Here is a 14472-nt window from a genome sequence, read left to right as displayed (position 1 = left end):
TTTTTGTTTGCTTCGTTCCCTGGAGCTAGGCTTGGAAAATGCGTGACTTTTTTTTAGTAATAGAGCTTAATGGTCACTTCTGTTTAACAGTTGTTTGTGTAGAACTTGTGTAGAATTGCCACATACTCCCTTTCCAGCTCCATTAGTGAAGGTATCTTTTTTTTTTTACTAGCTCAAAATATGCACCCATATCCACATCCCTGAACAGAATTTAGTTCTGAGTAATTTTGAGGACATGGCTAGGGCAACTTCAGAGCCAACTTAAAAAGTGATTTGTATAAGACCTTTCATAAATAAATCACCTTAATTGATGCTGAGATGGAATCACATTTTCCTGTCTCCCCTGAACTCTTATTTTCAATATCAACATGCATGTTTCCTGAGGGGATTCTTATTTGCTTATTTGCTCTGATTGAAAACTTCAAGGGATGATATTTGCAGTAGGAAACACATGGGTTAGCCAAAAAAAGGTCTTTGTAGCATTTCTTAATTGATTGCACTTTTAATGGTGGGTTTGCCTGGAGGCATCCAGGACCTCACAAGCAAAATAACTGTGCATTTAGTAATTTCTTGAGCAATTTTTTGTCTTCCGGTTCCTATTCATGACAAGCAGTGATGTGTCTGGAGGGCATAAATAAGGTTCATTTACTGCTTTTGTTTAAAAAGATTGTTTTTGGTTACAGTTCACTGCCTCTGTGACTTGCACTGTCATCTCTCTCTCTCTCTCTCTCTCTGTCTCTCTCTCTGTCTCTCTCTCTCTCTCTTTTTTCTCTCTCTCTCCTTCCCTCCCTCCCTCTCTCTCTGTATGTGTTCAAATAACTATTCTGGAGTTGGGTCTCCTGTTCAGCAAACCATATCCTGTACTAATTTGTCTCTGAATCAATGCACTCAAGTAGGAGAAGTATTGCAGTACATGAAAATGGAATCTATCAAATGGCCTTTGTACACACCTCTTAAAATCAGAACAATTAGCAGAAATAAAATTTTGGAGTTCTGCCGGTAGCATTTAAGACGTCATCATCACTTGTTTTCTTTGTGTGTCGTCTTGCAGTGTACTTAATTCGTTAATTTTGCTGCTGTGATTCAAACACAGACATTCAAAACTTTTTAATATAATAAAATTAGCAATAAAAGAAGTAAAAAGTAAAATCAATAATATTTGAAATTTGCTGTCAAAACCAGCTGAAGTGTTAGAAGAATCATGAATGGAAATAATAGCTTTAAGCAGCTGCCTGAATAAAGCTCATATTAACAGTTTTCTCACCTCTGCCACTGAAGCCCCAATAATAGAAGAGTTTTCTTGTGAAAGTCTTCCAATTTCTCTTCAATTTTTTTTCTTTGTTTTTTTTTCTTCCTTCTCCTTTTTGGGTGCAAACAGCTCGACTTTTTTCTCCAATCCAAAAAGCTTCATTTTGACAGTTTGCCTCCATTCTTAAGAAGACCTATTAATTTTTTAGGGCAAAATTAAGTACTGTAGTGGGAAAAGCTCAAGAGTATTTTCACATTGTGCATGGGGCATACCAGATGCTCACACAAATCACATGCCCTTTTTAGTCAATTTCTTGCTGTTTCTATTAAGACTCATAGCCTAAATGACCTTGGTTGATCTTGAAAAAGCTAAGCAGATTTGGACAAGATCAAGAAATCTTAGAACTGCAGACTAAACTGGCAAATTTAAAAACATCCTCAGAGGCAGTAGTAGTTGCAGATTTTTAAGGGAAAATAGTGACTTGGTCCCGGGTAGGCAACCTCAGCTCTTTTATGACTCATGGACTTCAACTCCCAGCATAGCTGACTTAGGAATTCTGGGAGTTGAAGTCCATGAATCATAAAAGAGCTGAGGTTGGCTACCCGATTCATATAATAGCAACTTTACATACCAGTAGGTCATGTTACTTGTTCTTGTTAACCACAACAATAACATCTATTTCTGTATCATTTTTCTATCTAATTGTGGGTCCACAGAGACCTTAACATCTGTAAAATTGAAACGTAATGGCAATAAAGCAATAATGATGATTTAACAATACAAATAATTTAGATTGCAATATAACGTAGCAGAGAATTATATGATCAAAATGCCTACGGTATTGATAAGTTATACATGTTCTCTGACTTTAAAGATCATAATTTTAAATTTAATCTGTGAAGAAATTGATAATCAGGATAAATGCAATATGAATTATTGCACCTAGTGCTAAATTAGAATCATGCATCTATGTTTTGGATCAACTGTTTTATCAAATTTAAGCTTATATATAACACAATAAAAATATCTAGTCTAAAAGATACATAAACAGTAGCTGATAAACTAGATTAAAAAAATAATCTGAGGTAGCAGCCAAAACTGAAAGAGTCAGTTAAATTGAAGCCACTAAAGCAATGATATTTGTCACACAGAGGAAAAAATGGTGTGGCTTATTTCTGTGCATTTTGCACAATGTTCAACTTTTCAGAGCATGAAGATATATCTATTACTATCTATTAGACAAATAGATACAGAGGCTATAGACAAATCTCTGATAGATGTACAGAAGTGGTCAATCTTACTAGTATGATTCCTCATGGCATGTTAAATATCTAAAATTAACTGAAGTTGCACATCCAAAAATATTATTGCACATATGAAATAGTATTTGTCAAGCCCTTCGGGCTCGACATCACAGAGGGGATCGGGGGAGCACAAACGGCAGTTCCCGCCCTGCCCAGCCACGCCCGAACTCACCAGCTGTCCGGCAGGCGGACGCTGAACCGGTAGCCGCGCCAGCAGCTGAGAGGCGGCTAAAACTCAATAGTAACAGCCGAGAGAAGCCCGCGCCGGCAAGACCAGCTGGGAGGCGGCCGGAATACACTGAACGAAGCCGCGAGGAAGCTGCGCCGACAAAATCAGCTGAGGGGCGGCCGGCGTTGTCTACGGGTAGCCGCAGGGAGTCCGTGCCGGCGCAAACAACTGAGAGGGTTTCACAGCGGTCAGCTGTGTGGCGGCTGAGAGCGAACGTCGTTAGCCGCGCGGGGATTACGGAGCTTCAGCTGGCCCCACCGGCGATGGCACAGGGTGTTCCATGGTTACGCTCAGACGGCGGGGCTTGCCAAGGGGCTGCAGGAACAGCATGGGACGCTGGGATGGTGGAGGGGGGCACACCGGGGATTTTCGGTTATGGGGGAGGGGGGTGCTGGGATTGTACCTTCCTTCGAGTTGTGTGGTCTACAGCAGCAGGGGAAGAGGCAGGGCGTGGGGCGACGGGATAGGGGCGGGGTATTTACGCAGCTCAGGCGGATGCTGGCCTGCACAGGGAGTGGGAGGGGGTAATGGGTGGAGCTGTTGCCCAATTATCGGCACAGTATAAAAGGCGCGTTGGGGGTGAGTAACTCCCAACGCTGACTTTGTTAATGCTTGGAGTTTCCTGACATTAAAGTTGCTCTCTGCAGTCATCCGTACTTCGTCGTGGTTTTTCCTGAGTGCTTGTTTTTCCCGGCGGAGACGAGGGTTTGACAGTATTCATCCATTCTTGGAATATAATAATTAAAAATATAATGATTCTCCCTAATCCAGGATCTGTTTCTTTTCAGTGGGCATTTTAAGAAGAGTCATAAAGTAGGATTGTTTCTATTTACAAATGGAAGACTGTTCATTAATCCTTTTTCATTAGTCTAAACAAGCACACAACAATGAAGCAGAAAGTGGGAAAGGATAAGTTTATGATGTGGTATAAAGTAATTCTTTCCTACTTTCTCCCAAATTCTGGAGCCCTCTAAGTTGCGAACAGTTTTGTTTGAGTAGAGTGATGTTATGCAAGGGCATCAGTTGCTTGCTGTTTTCTTTACTTAAAGGAACTATTACTCACAGGTGTGCTGCCTCTGATCCTGGAGGTTCCATTTAGCTAGTTAGTTAATTACACAATGTGTCCATAGAATGGACCTTTTAAGATTTTGCCACATTCTAGCACAATCATTTCATCTGTTTTTTAAAAAATGTATTTTATTATAATGCAAGAAGAAAAAAGCCCACAAAAGCATATTTCTCTTAGGTGCTAGTCTTACATACATACTCATATCATATTGCACAGTTGAATTGGTAATACTTAAGTCACTTTACTTAAGAGGGGAAGAAAATAGGAAATTAAATATATCAATGGATAAATGCAGTCTGAGCGGCATGGTGGCCTAGAGGTGGAGTTCTCGCCTCACAATCTGAAGGTTGTCAGTTTGATCCTAGGTAGCAGCATATATTTCTCTCTTTCTGGTCTCAGTGAGTAGTTGTCTGCTGCAAACTCCAGGTAGGCAGCAGGAAGGGCACCTGGCTAGTAAACTCAGTTCCAATCAGTCACCCCACCTCACCCTGAAGCAAGTGATTTCAGGGTCGTTAACTCCCCCCCAATAAATGCAAATTTTGAATAGTTCTCCAAATGACACTTAAGTTTGTTCACATGTGTGGAGAGATGAATCCTTCACACTATTGTGCAGTTGCCTTTCCAATACTGAACTATCTGGTTTTTAGATCATAAGATCCTAGTTTTAATGTCTTCTATTGTTGTCAGGGCTGCCTCTGATCAATTCCTAGGAAGGAAAACCCCTTGACCATAAATTCAGAGAAAAACTGCTTTTACTAAGAACAAACTGAAAGCAGCAAAAGTCAGGCAAAGTCTGAAGCAAACACGTGTGGAAAAAAGACAAATTGAAAATTACCCCAGAGCCCACCCTCACGTAGTCAGGAAGACAAAGTCCAATCATTGGCCAGGATGATGTTTTGGGAACGTCTCTGGTCCAGGTGCTCAGGGCCGCCCTCGTGCATGCCGTTCCCAGGACGACTGGCTTTGAAGATGTTAAACAACCCAAACTGGCCTCTCTGAATCCAAGCCTCCCCATCGGTTCTCAGCAATTCCACTCTCAAATCACCTGCACATTTCCCCTCCCAAATGCCCATTGCTCCCTCCCTTCCCGTTTCCATGGCAGTTGGCAGCAGGCTTGAAGGAAAGCGATGATGGCCAGGCCGACAATTGTTTTCCTGCTCATTTCAGAAGAGCATAAGCACCAAGATCCTTACAGTGCATGGCAGTATCGTAAGAACACAATATTTTCTGCAAAACTCAGCAGGGCAGTGAAATAATAAAAGAGCCTGGAGACAGGTGGAGTACATCTAAAAGTAAAAGACTTATTTGGGTCTTTGGCCCTCCCTTGAAAGGTCACAGCACCAAGAGGAACCATATGCCTCAGATGCGGTCTGGCAGAATTGGCCAAATAAAATTAACCGATTACTCAACCTTTGGTCAGGGTTGATATGGACTGGTCTTGAACTGAAGACCTTGAGGTGAAAGGCCTTTATCAATCAGACTACAAATATTGATTTCTAGCCATCTCCTGGTCTCAGCCATATGACAGAGATAAATGGGAGCACCTTCTGGTTGGTTTGGCTTCGGTGACCTCTGATTTAACAACAATGCACATGGAAAATCTTTTTATTTAGTTTGCTTACAAGATGAGGCTATTTGTCTTGCCCTGTGCTAGGTCCAGATGCTTGTGTATAAATGGGCATGACATACCATTCACATTTATTTACTGAATTGCTTAAAAATGTCATTCCAGTACAAATTGGCTGTATAATAATTTTAGAAAGCCTCTGCTCAATATGGAAAATGGGTCTGCAGTTATTTGGAAGCATTTTTATTCTGCATGCAAGTTTTCAAAATAACAGTCCAAATGTGGGGAAAAATATTGTACCTTTATAGGAATTTTGGAAATGTACAGCATAATTCCACTTAGTTTAGCCTTTTAAGGGTTCTTTTAGGTCAGACATGTCAAACTTGTGACGTCACGTGATGTTGCACAACGTATAGGGACGGGTTTGCCATTGCCGGCAATGGGGGGTGGTGCGGCTTCTGGATGATGCATTGGGCCTGCGGGCCGGCAGTTGGACACCCCTGTTTTAGGTGAACATTTTATAGATCTATCCATTTGTTCTCATTAATTAAAAAAATCCACTAGGTTCTTTGTGACATCATCTGACTGCCAGCCAGTCAGCTTTATTCACAGCCTGTCCTCTGTACAAATTTGCTTTTAAAATCTCTCAGCTTGTATAATAGGTGAAATACCTGGAGTTAAACATAGAATCTATTTATCATGGAAATTATTTTAAATTGCTCCTGAACTCAAATTCTGTTTAGTATTTTTAGATTTTTGGCTGCAGTTGGATGTCTTTAAGAAGAGTGTGTAAAAAATTCAAACAAGTTAGTATCAAATCCAAGTAGTAAAAGAACGTGGAGCAGCTGTATGTTGGCTATCTGCCAAAATCTAATAAGGGTTAATTCTCAAATTATCTACGTCATAAACATCTAAAAAGTGTGATCAAACTTGTAGCTGTTTTGTAATATCAATTTCTTTCCTTTCCTTTTCCTCCCATTCTCATTATCCATTGATCTGCCTGGCTAGCCATTTAAGAGACATGGTGTTTCCACCTGAATTTTATTTAAAATCTAAATGAAAGAAATAAGATAGGTATTAAGTACATTTTAAAAAAAAAATCTGGTGTCTGTGTATAGTTTTTGCTTGTGTCAGAGCTACCATTCATTTTGTTAAAGCCATTCCAAACAGACTGAAGCACATTGTATGAACTATTTGATTTATCTTACCTCGTCGTTGTTACTGTTTATTTCATCAGGTTTCTCTGGAAACTGTGTTGGCTGTGGCAAGAAAGGATTCTGCTACTTTACTGAGTTTTCTAATCATATCAATCTAAAGCTCACCTCTCAGCCCAAGAAACAGAAACACTTAAAGTATTATCTGGTCAGGAATGCACAGGGCACACTTACCAAAGGCTCTGCAATCTGCTGGAAAGGGGCAGGTGAGATAATGTAGCTGTCCTTTTAAAAGGTCTGGAATATTTCTGGAAAGTTTAGAAGTTATTGACACAGAACTCCTTAAAAATAAATCTAAGATGCCAAAGATCACATTTTGTTAAAAGCCCAATAAAACATTTAAAAAGTGTGAGTATCTACTATAAAGTCTCACATTTAAAAGTCCCTTAATAGATAGTGGGGAAGGCATAAACACCTATAGATTCCCAGTATGCCTTCAATATAAGTCTGAACCACAATGTATGAGCATATGGTGCATCCAGTCTTCTGCCATTCCTGGAGGATTGGGCAAAATATTTATTGATATGAAGACAAATTATATGAAATAACATTTCTTCAGGAATGAATAATATAGTTCCTTCTTTGAAGTAATAATGTAGGCATGTCTGCCTATGTTAACATGTAAAATTCAATTTTTGTAGAAAAGATTTGCAAAAACAGTGAACAGTTCTCACTGGATAACAAGCATCTTGGTTTTTTTTAGAATTCAGAAACCGACAATCCTCCAACAATTCTTCCCATACATTGTTTCAGCCTCCAGAGAATACAGGTTCTTCAGCAACTGTTATGAATGAACCATTACTAACAGCACATCTGGTAGGTCAAGCTGGAATTCATCAAGCAAGTAAGTATTAAATTTTCTCTCAAATGTTCCGATCTGCATTTTCCCTTACTTGGTATGTCAAATCATCTTGGATGGATTGAAACAATAGCATGCATTAGCATTTTGTATGACCCTAAATTGCTTAGGGCAATACATGAACCTTGCCTATTATTTATCACCACTGATTGAATAAATCTGATACTGAAGTAATCCATTTTGGCAGCTTTGCAAAATAGATTAAATCATAAACTAATCAAACTGGCTGGATTTGCACTTTAGGCAAGGGCAAAAATGAATAAATAAAACTAATAAAGGTTAACCAAGGCTAGTGTGCTATCCATATGCAGCTGATGTCAGCGCTGCTAACATTGGATGTTCTTGCTTTGACAACATATGGAGATGCAGCCATTTTCTTTCTTATATTTTACTCCTAGAATTAGAGTTAGCATTAGATGATACTGGGGGGGAGGAATGTGCATGGGAGTTAGTTAGACATAACAATATTGTAACAGTGTGAGAACCAAGGTTTTTTGAAATAAGAGATGATAAGAAATGGCGGGTTGGAGAACTGGAGGGAAAGCCTGCATTTCAAACTAATTGGAGAATGTGATTTATGACTGTTAATTAGAGGAGGGAATTGTGCTTGACAAAATCTTGGCTATTGCATTCTTTGATTTGAAGAATGATAATGGTGGTCGAGTATCAACTCTATAATTTCATAGCTGGGAAAGCCAGCTGGGTGATTTTGAGCCAAACCCACCTCACAGAAGTGGTGGTTGTGGGGGAAGTAGGAGGGGGAAGGAGCATTGTGTGTTTTACCACCTTGAGTTATTTGTAAAGACAATAAAGGTGAAAAATAAATAAATAAATTTTAAAATAAGCCCCATAGGTTCCACCAGTGCAGAGGTTCTCTGGGTCTGCACTGTGAATTGCCAATCACAGGACTGCTAGCTAAGAATTCTGGAAATGACAGTCCCAGGTTGCCAGATTGGAATAGGTGTTATCAAATTTACATGGCACAGGTTGATAAAGACCACTTGGTTACTGGCCTGACAATGGGAATAATTATGGCGAGAACACTGTAAGCCTTCCCACTGCATTTATTTTGACTGATGGCACCTTTTCAGGATAGCTACTTCACTTCTTAAAATAACATTTTAAGTATTTATTCAGTCTTCGGAAAAGGCCTCCTGTCCTAGTAAGAGGTGCTTTCTTAGGTGACTGAACTAATCCTTGTCCATTCAGAGGAAAGCCTCGTAAAATTCAATGTGACCTTTTCACAAAATGATTAAACAGGAGTGCAAGCCAAACTTTGATTGTGCTTTTAGCTAATCCATTCACTAAAGTATGATATTTAGACTTCATTGCACCAATTGTGATAAAGTTTAGAGAGTGGATTAAATAAAAATTCACTTTTCCTGTTTTGTAGGTTTTTTTTTACAAACGTGAGAAAGTGTACACTTCTTTATTTATCAAAAGTGTATAATAAAGTGTATGATATTAAAATACAAAATAGTCTGCATTAATGTTCGGTACTAAATGCAATAAAAACAGCATATAACAAAAGTGGAAACATCTGTGAGAATAAATTGGTTGCTTAGTGAATGATTAACATTGGACAGAGAATGAACAAGAATGTAGGATGTTCTCTTGGTTGTTTAATGTATTTTCTAATAAAAAGTGGTCTTGTTAAAAGTTTATTGACTGGGTCTGTGAATGTTTATGTACCTTTGTGGGCAAATGCTGCATACGTTGCTTGAGAAACCTAATGATTTTCAGTGTAATAAAATTGTATAATGCTGGAAGGAGTATGAATCTGAATCTGAGTAAACATAAAAATTAGTTAAATGCAGCATGAATGGATTATTAAGTAGATGTATTTTAAAACAAAAGCAAGGACTAAGGAGTGAGGCTTGGATTGAATTCAAAAATGAACCACTAACATGGAAGAAATACATTGGTGATAGAATGAACAAGGATGGAAAAAGAAAATAAATATGGTGGAAGATGAAGAGGCTGAGGGGAAAAGAAAATATGGGAAAAAATGAATCATCCCTCATAAAAGAGAGATTATTAAAGAACAAGAGACAATATTTGAATCATGTACCAGACTGATGGAAACTAAAACATTTTTTGAAGCTATAGAAATATAGTCAGGTATGATGAATGGTGCAATATATATTTAGCTACATTTCTCTTCCATTTCTCTTATTTCACAATTTTAATTCTGTGATTTAGTGTTTCTTACAGCTGTGATTTGTATAATGTTTTTATCCTGAAAGGGAATGTGGTACTTCTGTAAGTAATTATAATGAAAACAAAAAGTCAAGTTAGATGATTAAAGATGGCTAAAATTAACCAAACTGATACTACTCTTACAAAATAATTCCCCATCTGTGGCTGTGTCCATTTTTAAAAACTTTTTAACAGTTTTATTGTAATTTATTTGATTGTTGTGAGCCTCCCAGAGTTGTTTGGAGTCAGTTGGCATACAGGTTTAATAAAATCTTATTATTATTAACTAGCAGATTATTATTGCTAATAAGAAGGAAGATCTTATCTTTTGCTACTCTTCTGAGTTGGCTGGAGCAATGAACATTTCTAAAAGCTCTAAAATATGAAGGAGAAAGTGCCATATATTATGTTGAAGACTTAGCTGTGTACCCAAGTTCTTTAGCTATATGGGCATATAATAGTGGCTCCCTCAGCCAACTCACGTTTCTTAGATGCCTGTAGGTTATAATCTGGAACTCTGAATGTCTGTTTAACAGATATAACTCTAGTGAATTTAGTACAAATGCACCATTGCATATTTAAAAAGGAATGTTTAATTTAATTTAATTTAATTTAATAATTTGATTTCTATACCGCCCTTCTCCCGAAGGACTCAGGGCGGTGAACAGGGCAATACACAATAAAAATCGAATACAAAAATTAAAAAGTCATTAAACATCATGCCCATAAAATCAATACATATTAAAGTTAAAACTAGTTTTAAAAACCCAACCCCATCCCGTCAGACCAGGCCAGCTTGTTCGAAAAAGAATGTTTTGAGATCGCGCCGGAACGTGTTAAACACACGTTCCATCCATTCAGTTGTATAACTAGATGGGGGTCTATGACAACTCACCGTGGCCAATCCACAAAGGCCAACTCGCCATGGGACAATTCAGTGCGGGATTAGTTCTTTTTATTATTCATCAAAGCATTACAAAAGCTGGTAGACACAGGCATGATTTCCTTTGACACAAGAGATACAATAACTTTGACGAAAATGTGGGCCACAAAAATAAAGGGAACTAAGTGAATCCCGTGGCAAGCTGGCTGCAGTGACTTGGCAGCAGCGAGTTCTCTCATTCTGACTTGATGTATGAAAAAGCACTAACTTCCCTCTGCCCAGTACGATCCCACAGAGAGGGCCTCCTCAGGGTGCCACCGGTCAAAGAATGCCGACTGGTGGCCCCCAGGGGGAGGGCGTTCTCTGTGGGTGCACCGGATTTATGGAACCATCTTCCGGTCGAGCTCCGGATGGCGCCCGATCTCCCCTCCTTCCGGCGCGATCTTAAAACCCATCTCTTTAAACAAGCTGGCCTGGCCTGATGGGTCGGGGTGGGATTTTTATAAATGGACTTCAATTTTTAATCTGTATTAATTTATTATGGGCATTGTTTAATTACGTTTTAATAATTTTTAATTTTTGTATCTAGTTTTTATGTATTGCCCTGTTCACCGCCCTGAGTCCTTTGGGAGAAGGGCGGTATATAAATTAAATTAATAAATAAATAATAAATAAATAAATAAATGGCTGACTGTTTTCTTTCCTTCACATTGACGCAGCTCCTGACCATCTCCCATCAGCCACTTGCCATCCAGTCTACAACGGGAAAGACTCTTCCTATCAACTTTCGCTAAAAAGCAATTTACCTTCCATGACAAAACCATCAGCATTAGGTATTTTATTTTGTTCATGCAATAATATGCTTACTCCAGGCACTGGAATTGTGTTCCGGCTAAACCAAGTGTGGACTTGCATCCACACAGTGGAATTTACCCCTTGCTATTGGAAGAAGAGGAAAAGCTATTTCTTCATCAAGGTCTTTTTCACCAGGAGACAAATATCTTTGGACTTAGTATGTCAATACTGTATATAAAAATGATTCTGCTAGCCATCTGTTTTCAAGCACAGTTCAATGAGAGTTTGCTTTTAAGACCCTATATAAATTCCTACCCTTTTAGCCTTCTTTACGGCTGTGAAGACCTGGCTCTTTTCCCAAGCATTGGGCTAGGATGGGGGTTGAGCTGTGAGGATGCTTGGTCCAATGCTGGAGAAAATGGTGCCTTTGTTTTTAACTATATTTTAAGCTGCCTAGAGTCATTGTATGAGATAGGCAGCCATATAGGTCTTGCAAATAACTGAATGAATTAATGAAAAATTGCTGTATACTGTAAAACAACAACAATAGGCAATGTAAGGTCAGTTATATTCAAATGTTAAATGCAAATATCAAAACTGCTCATCCTATATTCATGTTGGCAGTAGGATTTGCCAAGGAATTAATATCATGTAACGAAGAAGTTTCTAAAAACTGACCACTGAACTGTAAAACTATTTCTCACTGCCTTTGATTTTTTTTTCCCTTTGGGGAGGTGGTAGGGAGGAAGCTGGTTCACTCCTAATTCTAGTCTACACTCCTGGGATTTCCTGTCTTTCAAATCCAGCAGTTCCAACTAAAAAAAGTCCTAGGCAGATTAGGACGATACACAGCAGGGCCATTTTTACCAGAAAGCTCTATTTCATTTCCTTGCCTGCTCACCGTAGGTGCAAACAAAACTTTTGTTTACTTGAAAACTTGTCTCAGATCATTTAATCGTGAGTAAAAGGTTTTATGGAAACTTGTTACTTCTAAACCAGGGGTAGGCAACCTTGGCCCTTTTATGACTCGTGGACTTCAACTCCCAGAATTCCTGAGCCAGCCATGCTGAGGGGAAAGGGAGAGGTTTTCAAGCTGAGCCATGCTGGCTCAGGAATTCTGGGAGCTGAAGTCCACAAGTCATAAAAGAGCCAAGGTTGCCTACCCCTGTTCTAAACTATCACCTGAACTTTTCTGGCTTTTCTCTGTGAATTAGCTAGAAGGCAAATGAATTTGATAAATTACAATATAAGAAGTGTATGCTGCCCTCATGAGGAAACATTGTGAAATAAACAAAAGGGATTTCTTTTGTTTATGCGGGGAACAAAACAACAGGGAAAATCTATGCTTGTGATGGAAGGTGTAATCTTCTGCTTTCTTCCCATTGAAGTCAGAGGCTGGCAAATTAAATGACCCACCCAGCATCCTATTTGTTGCCTGAAGGCTCATTGAATGGATAGATCAAAATTTTTGGAAACCTGCTGCCACTGCAAACTTTGGGCTGAAAATTTAATCCTCCTGATGTCATGATCTGACTGGCTTTGATCCTTGTGAGTCTCAGGCAGGGACAACCCAAAATGATACTTATAAGCCCAAAAGTGATTACTTAAGAAGTTCTAGGTTGAGCAGGATGTGCTTAAGCATTTAAAAAAATAGTTCTGGAAAGGCTGGAAATTTAAATGGCATGTAGTCACTGAAATTATTTGCAAAATTAAAAAGCATGGCTACACAAAATCTTCTCAGCTCTCCTTTGTTTGGATTGGTGCTTGCAAAGCAGACATCAAAAGAGAAACAGCTAGACTGCCCTCTTGATGGTCAATAAGGCATTGTTACTGTCATAACATAGTTCTGAAATAATAGCACCCCTACGGTATTATTATCAGTCCAAAGGCATTGTGCAGATGCTTTTCTATTAAGAAGAAATAGAATAAAGTGAGAAAACAAAGACTGATTAGAGATTGAAAGTGATGTCTTTTGGACTCCAATTAACATTACAGAAATAAATCTGGACAATTAAACCTCACTGAAAGCATCCTTTTACACAGCCTGAGGTAGAAATGGACTCTTATGTTTGAAGGAGGATAGATTTAAGAAGTATTATAACTGCTATTATTTGGTTATTTATTATGGCACTTCTTTACTGCTGAAACTACATAGACTCCATATCATAAAACCATACCATAAAACCATGTCTCCATACCTATAACAAAAAAACCTCCTATTAAAAATAGTATGATACAATCACTGCGCAAAATTTTAACATCTTACCTAGTATATGTTCATCAATAGTCTTTTATCTCTATTATTTAAACTGTTTAAAATTGCTTGAAAGTCTCTTGAATTGATGTTGATTTTGTCTTTAATATGCCATTGTTTTTTATACACTCTCATGCTTGTTGCGAAGGAGTTCAGAAGTTTTTAAGGTATGACATGCAAATGTTCAGGTATGTGCTTTCACCAAGGAAACAAAAAAAAAAGTAGGTCTGGTTTTCTTATTGTTATCTAGGCACTTTAACAAACCCAGGACCTCCAAAAAAACGCCACAAAGGATGGTCACCAGAGTCTCCTTCCTCCAACGAAGCCTGGAATTTGCAGCCCAACTCACAAATCCCAACTAGAAATAAAAATGGTAATCAAAGATACGAATATATATATATATATATATTTATTTTAGGTTTAAGATTCCACTGCATACATTCTTATTGGATACCTGTTTGAAAGTTAGCAAATTGTTCTGTATAACTTCTTTACAAACCCTTACTTATATAATAAGCTCTGTCTACTATATAGTCTCTGCAGATGAATAAAGATATGTGTTGAGTTGAAGTTCACTGAATTCACTCTGCAGTCCTTGACAGAAAAATGCATTGTATATCTGTTGCTTCTTAAAGCTGAGCAAATGTCAGACTTTATTACAGGTAGTCCTCAACTTACAACAGGGATCTTCAAACTTGGCCCTTTTATTGCCTGGCTGAGGAATTCTGGGAGTTGAAATCCACAAGTTATAAAAGGGCCAGGTTTGAAGACCTCTGACTTACAATCATTCGTTTAGTGACCATTCAAAGTTACAAAGGCAGTTTTTTAAAAAATCGACTTTTGACTGTTG

The 14472-nt window shown here is 38.4% G+C and overlaps 1 protein-coding gene across 1 annotated transcript in view; it reads left to right on the top strand.

Annotated features, from left to right (window-relative positions):
- GREB1 (growth regulating estrogen receptor binding 1) overlaps positions 1-14472 on the top strand; it is a gene marked incomplete at both ends in the record, with an annotated part of 73453 nt that overhangs the window by 18820 nt on the left and 40161 nt on the right. Inside the window, 4 exons of the mRNA XM_083363128.1 lie at positions 6656-6838; positions 7336-7476; positions 11293-11406; positions 13873-13995. Coding sequence (XP_083219254.1) covers positions 6656-6838; positions 7336-7476; positions 11293-11406; positions 13873-13995 — 561 coding nt within the window. The remainder of the gene's footprint in view (positions 1-6655; positions 6839-7335; positions 7477-11292; positions 11407-13872; positions 13996-14472) is intronic.

This window comes from Vipera ursinii, assembly GCF_947247035.1.
Source record: "Vipera ursinii genome assembly, chromosome: 1".
NCBI classification, from domain to species: domain Eukaryota; kingdom Metazoa; phylum Chordata; class Lepidosauria; order Squamata; family Viperidae; genus Vipera; species Vipera ursinii.
This window is presented reverse-complemented; position numbering and strand designations above follow the sequence as displayed.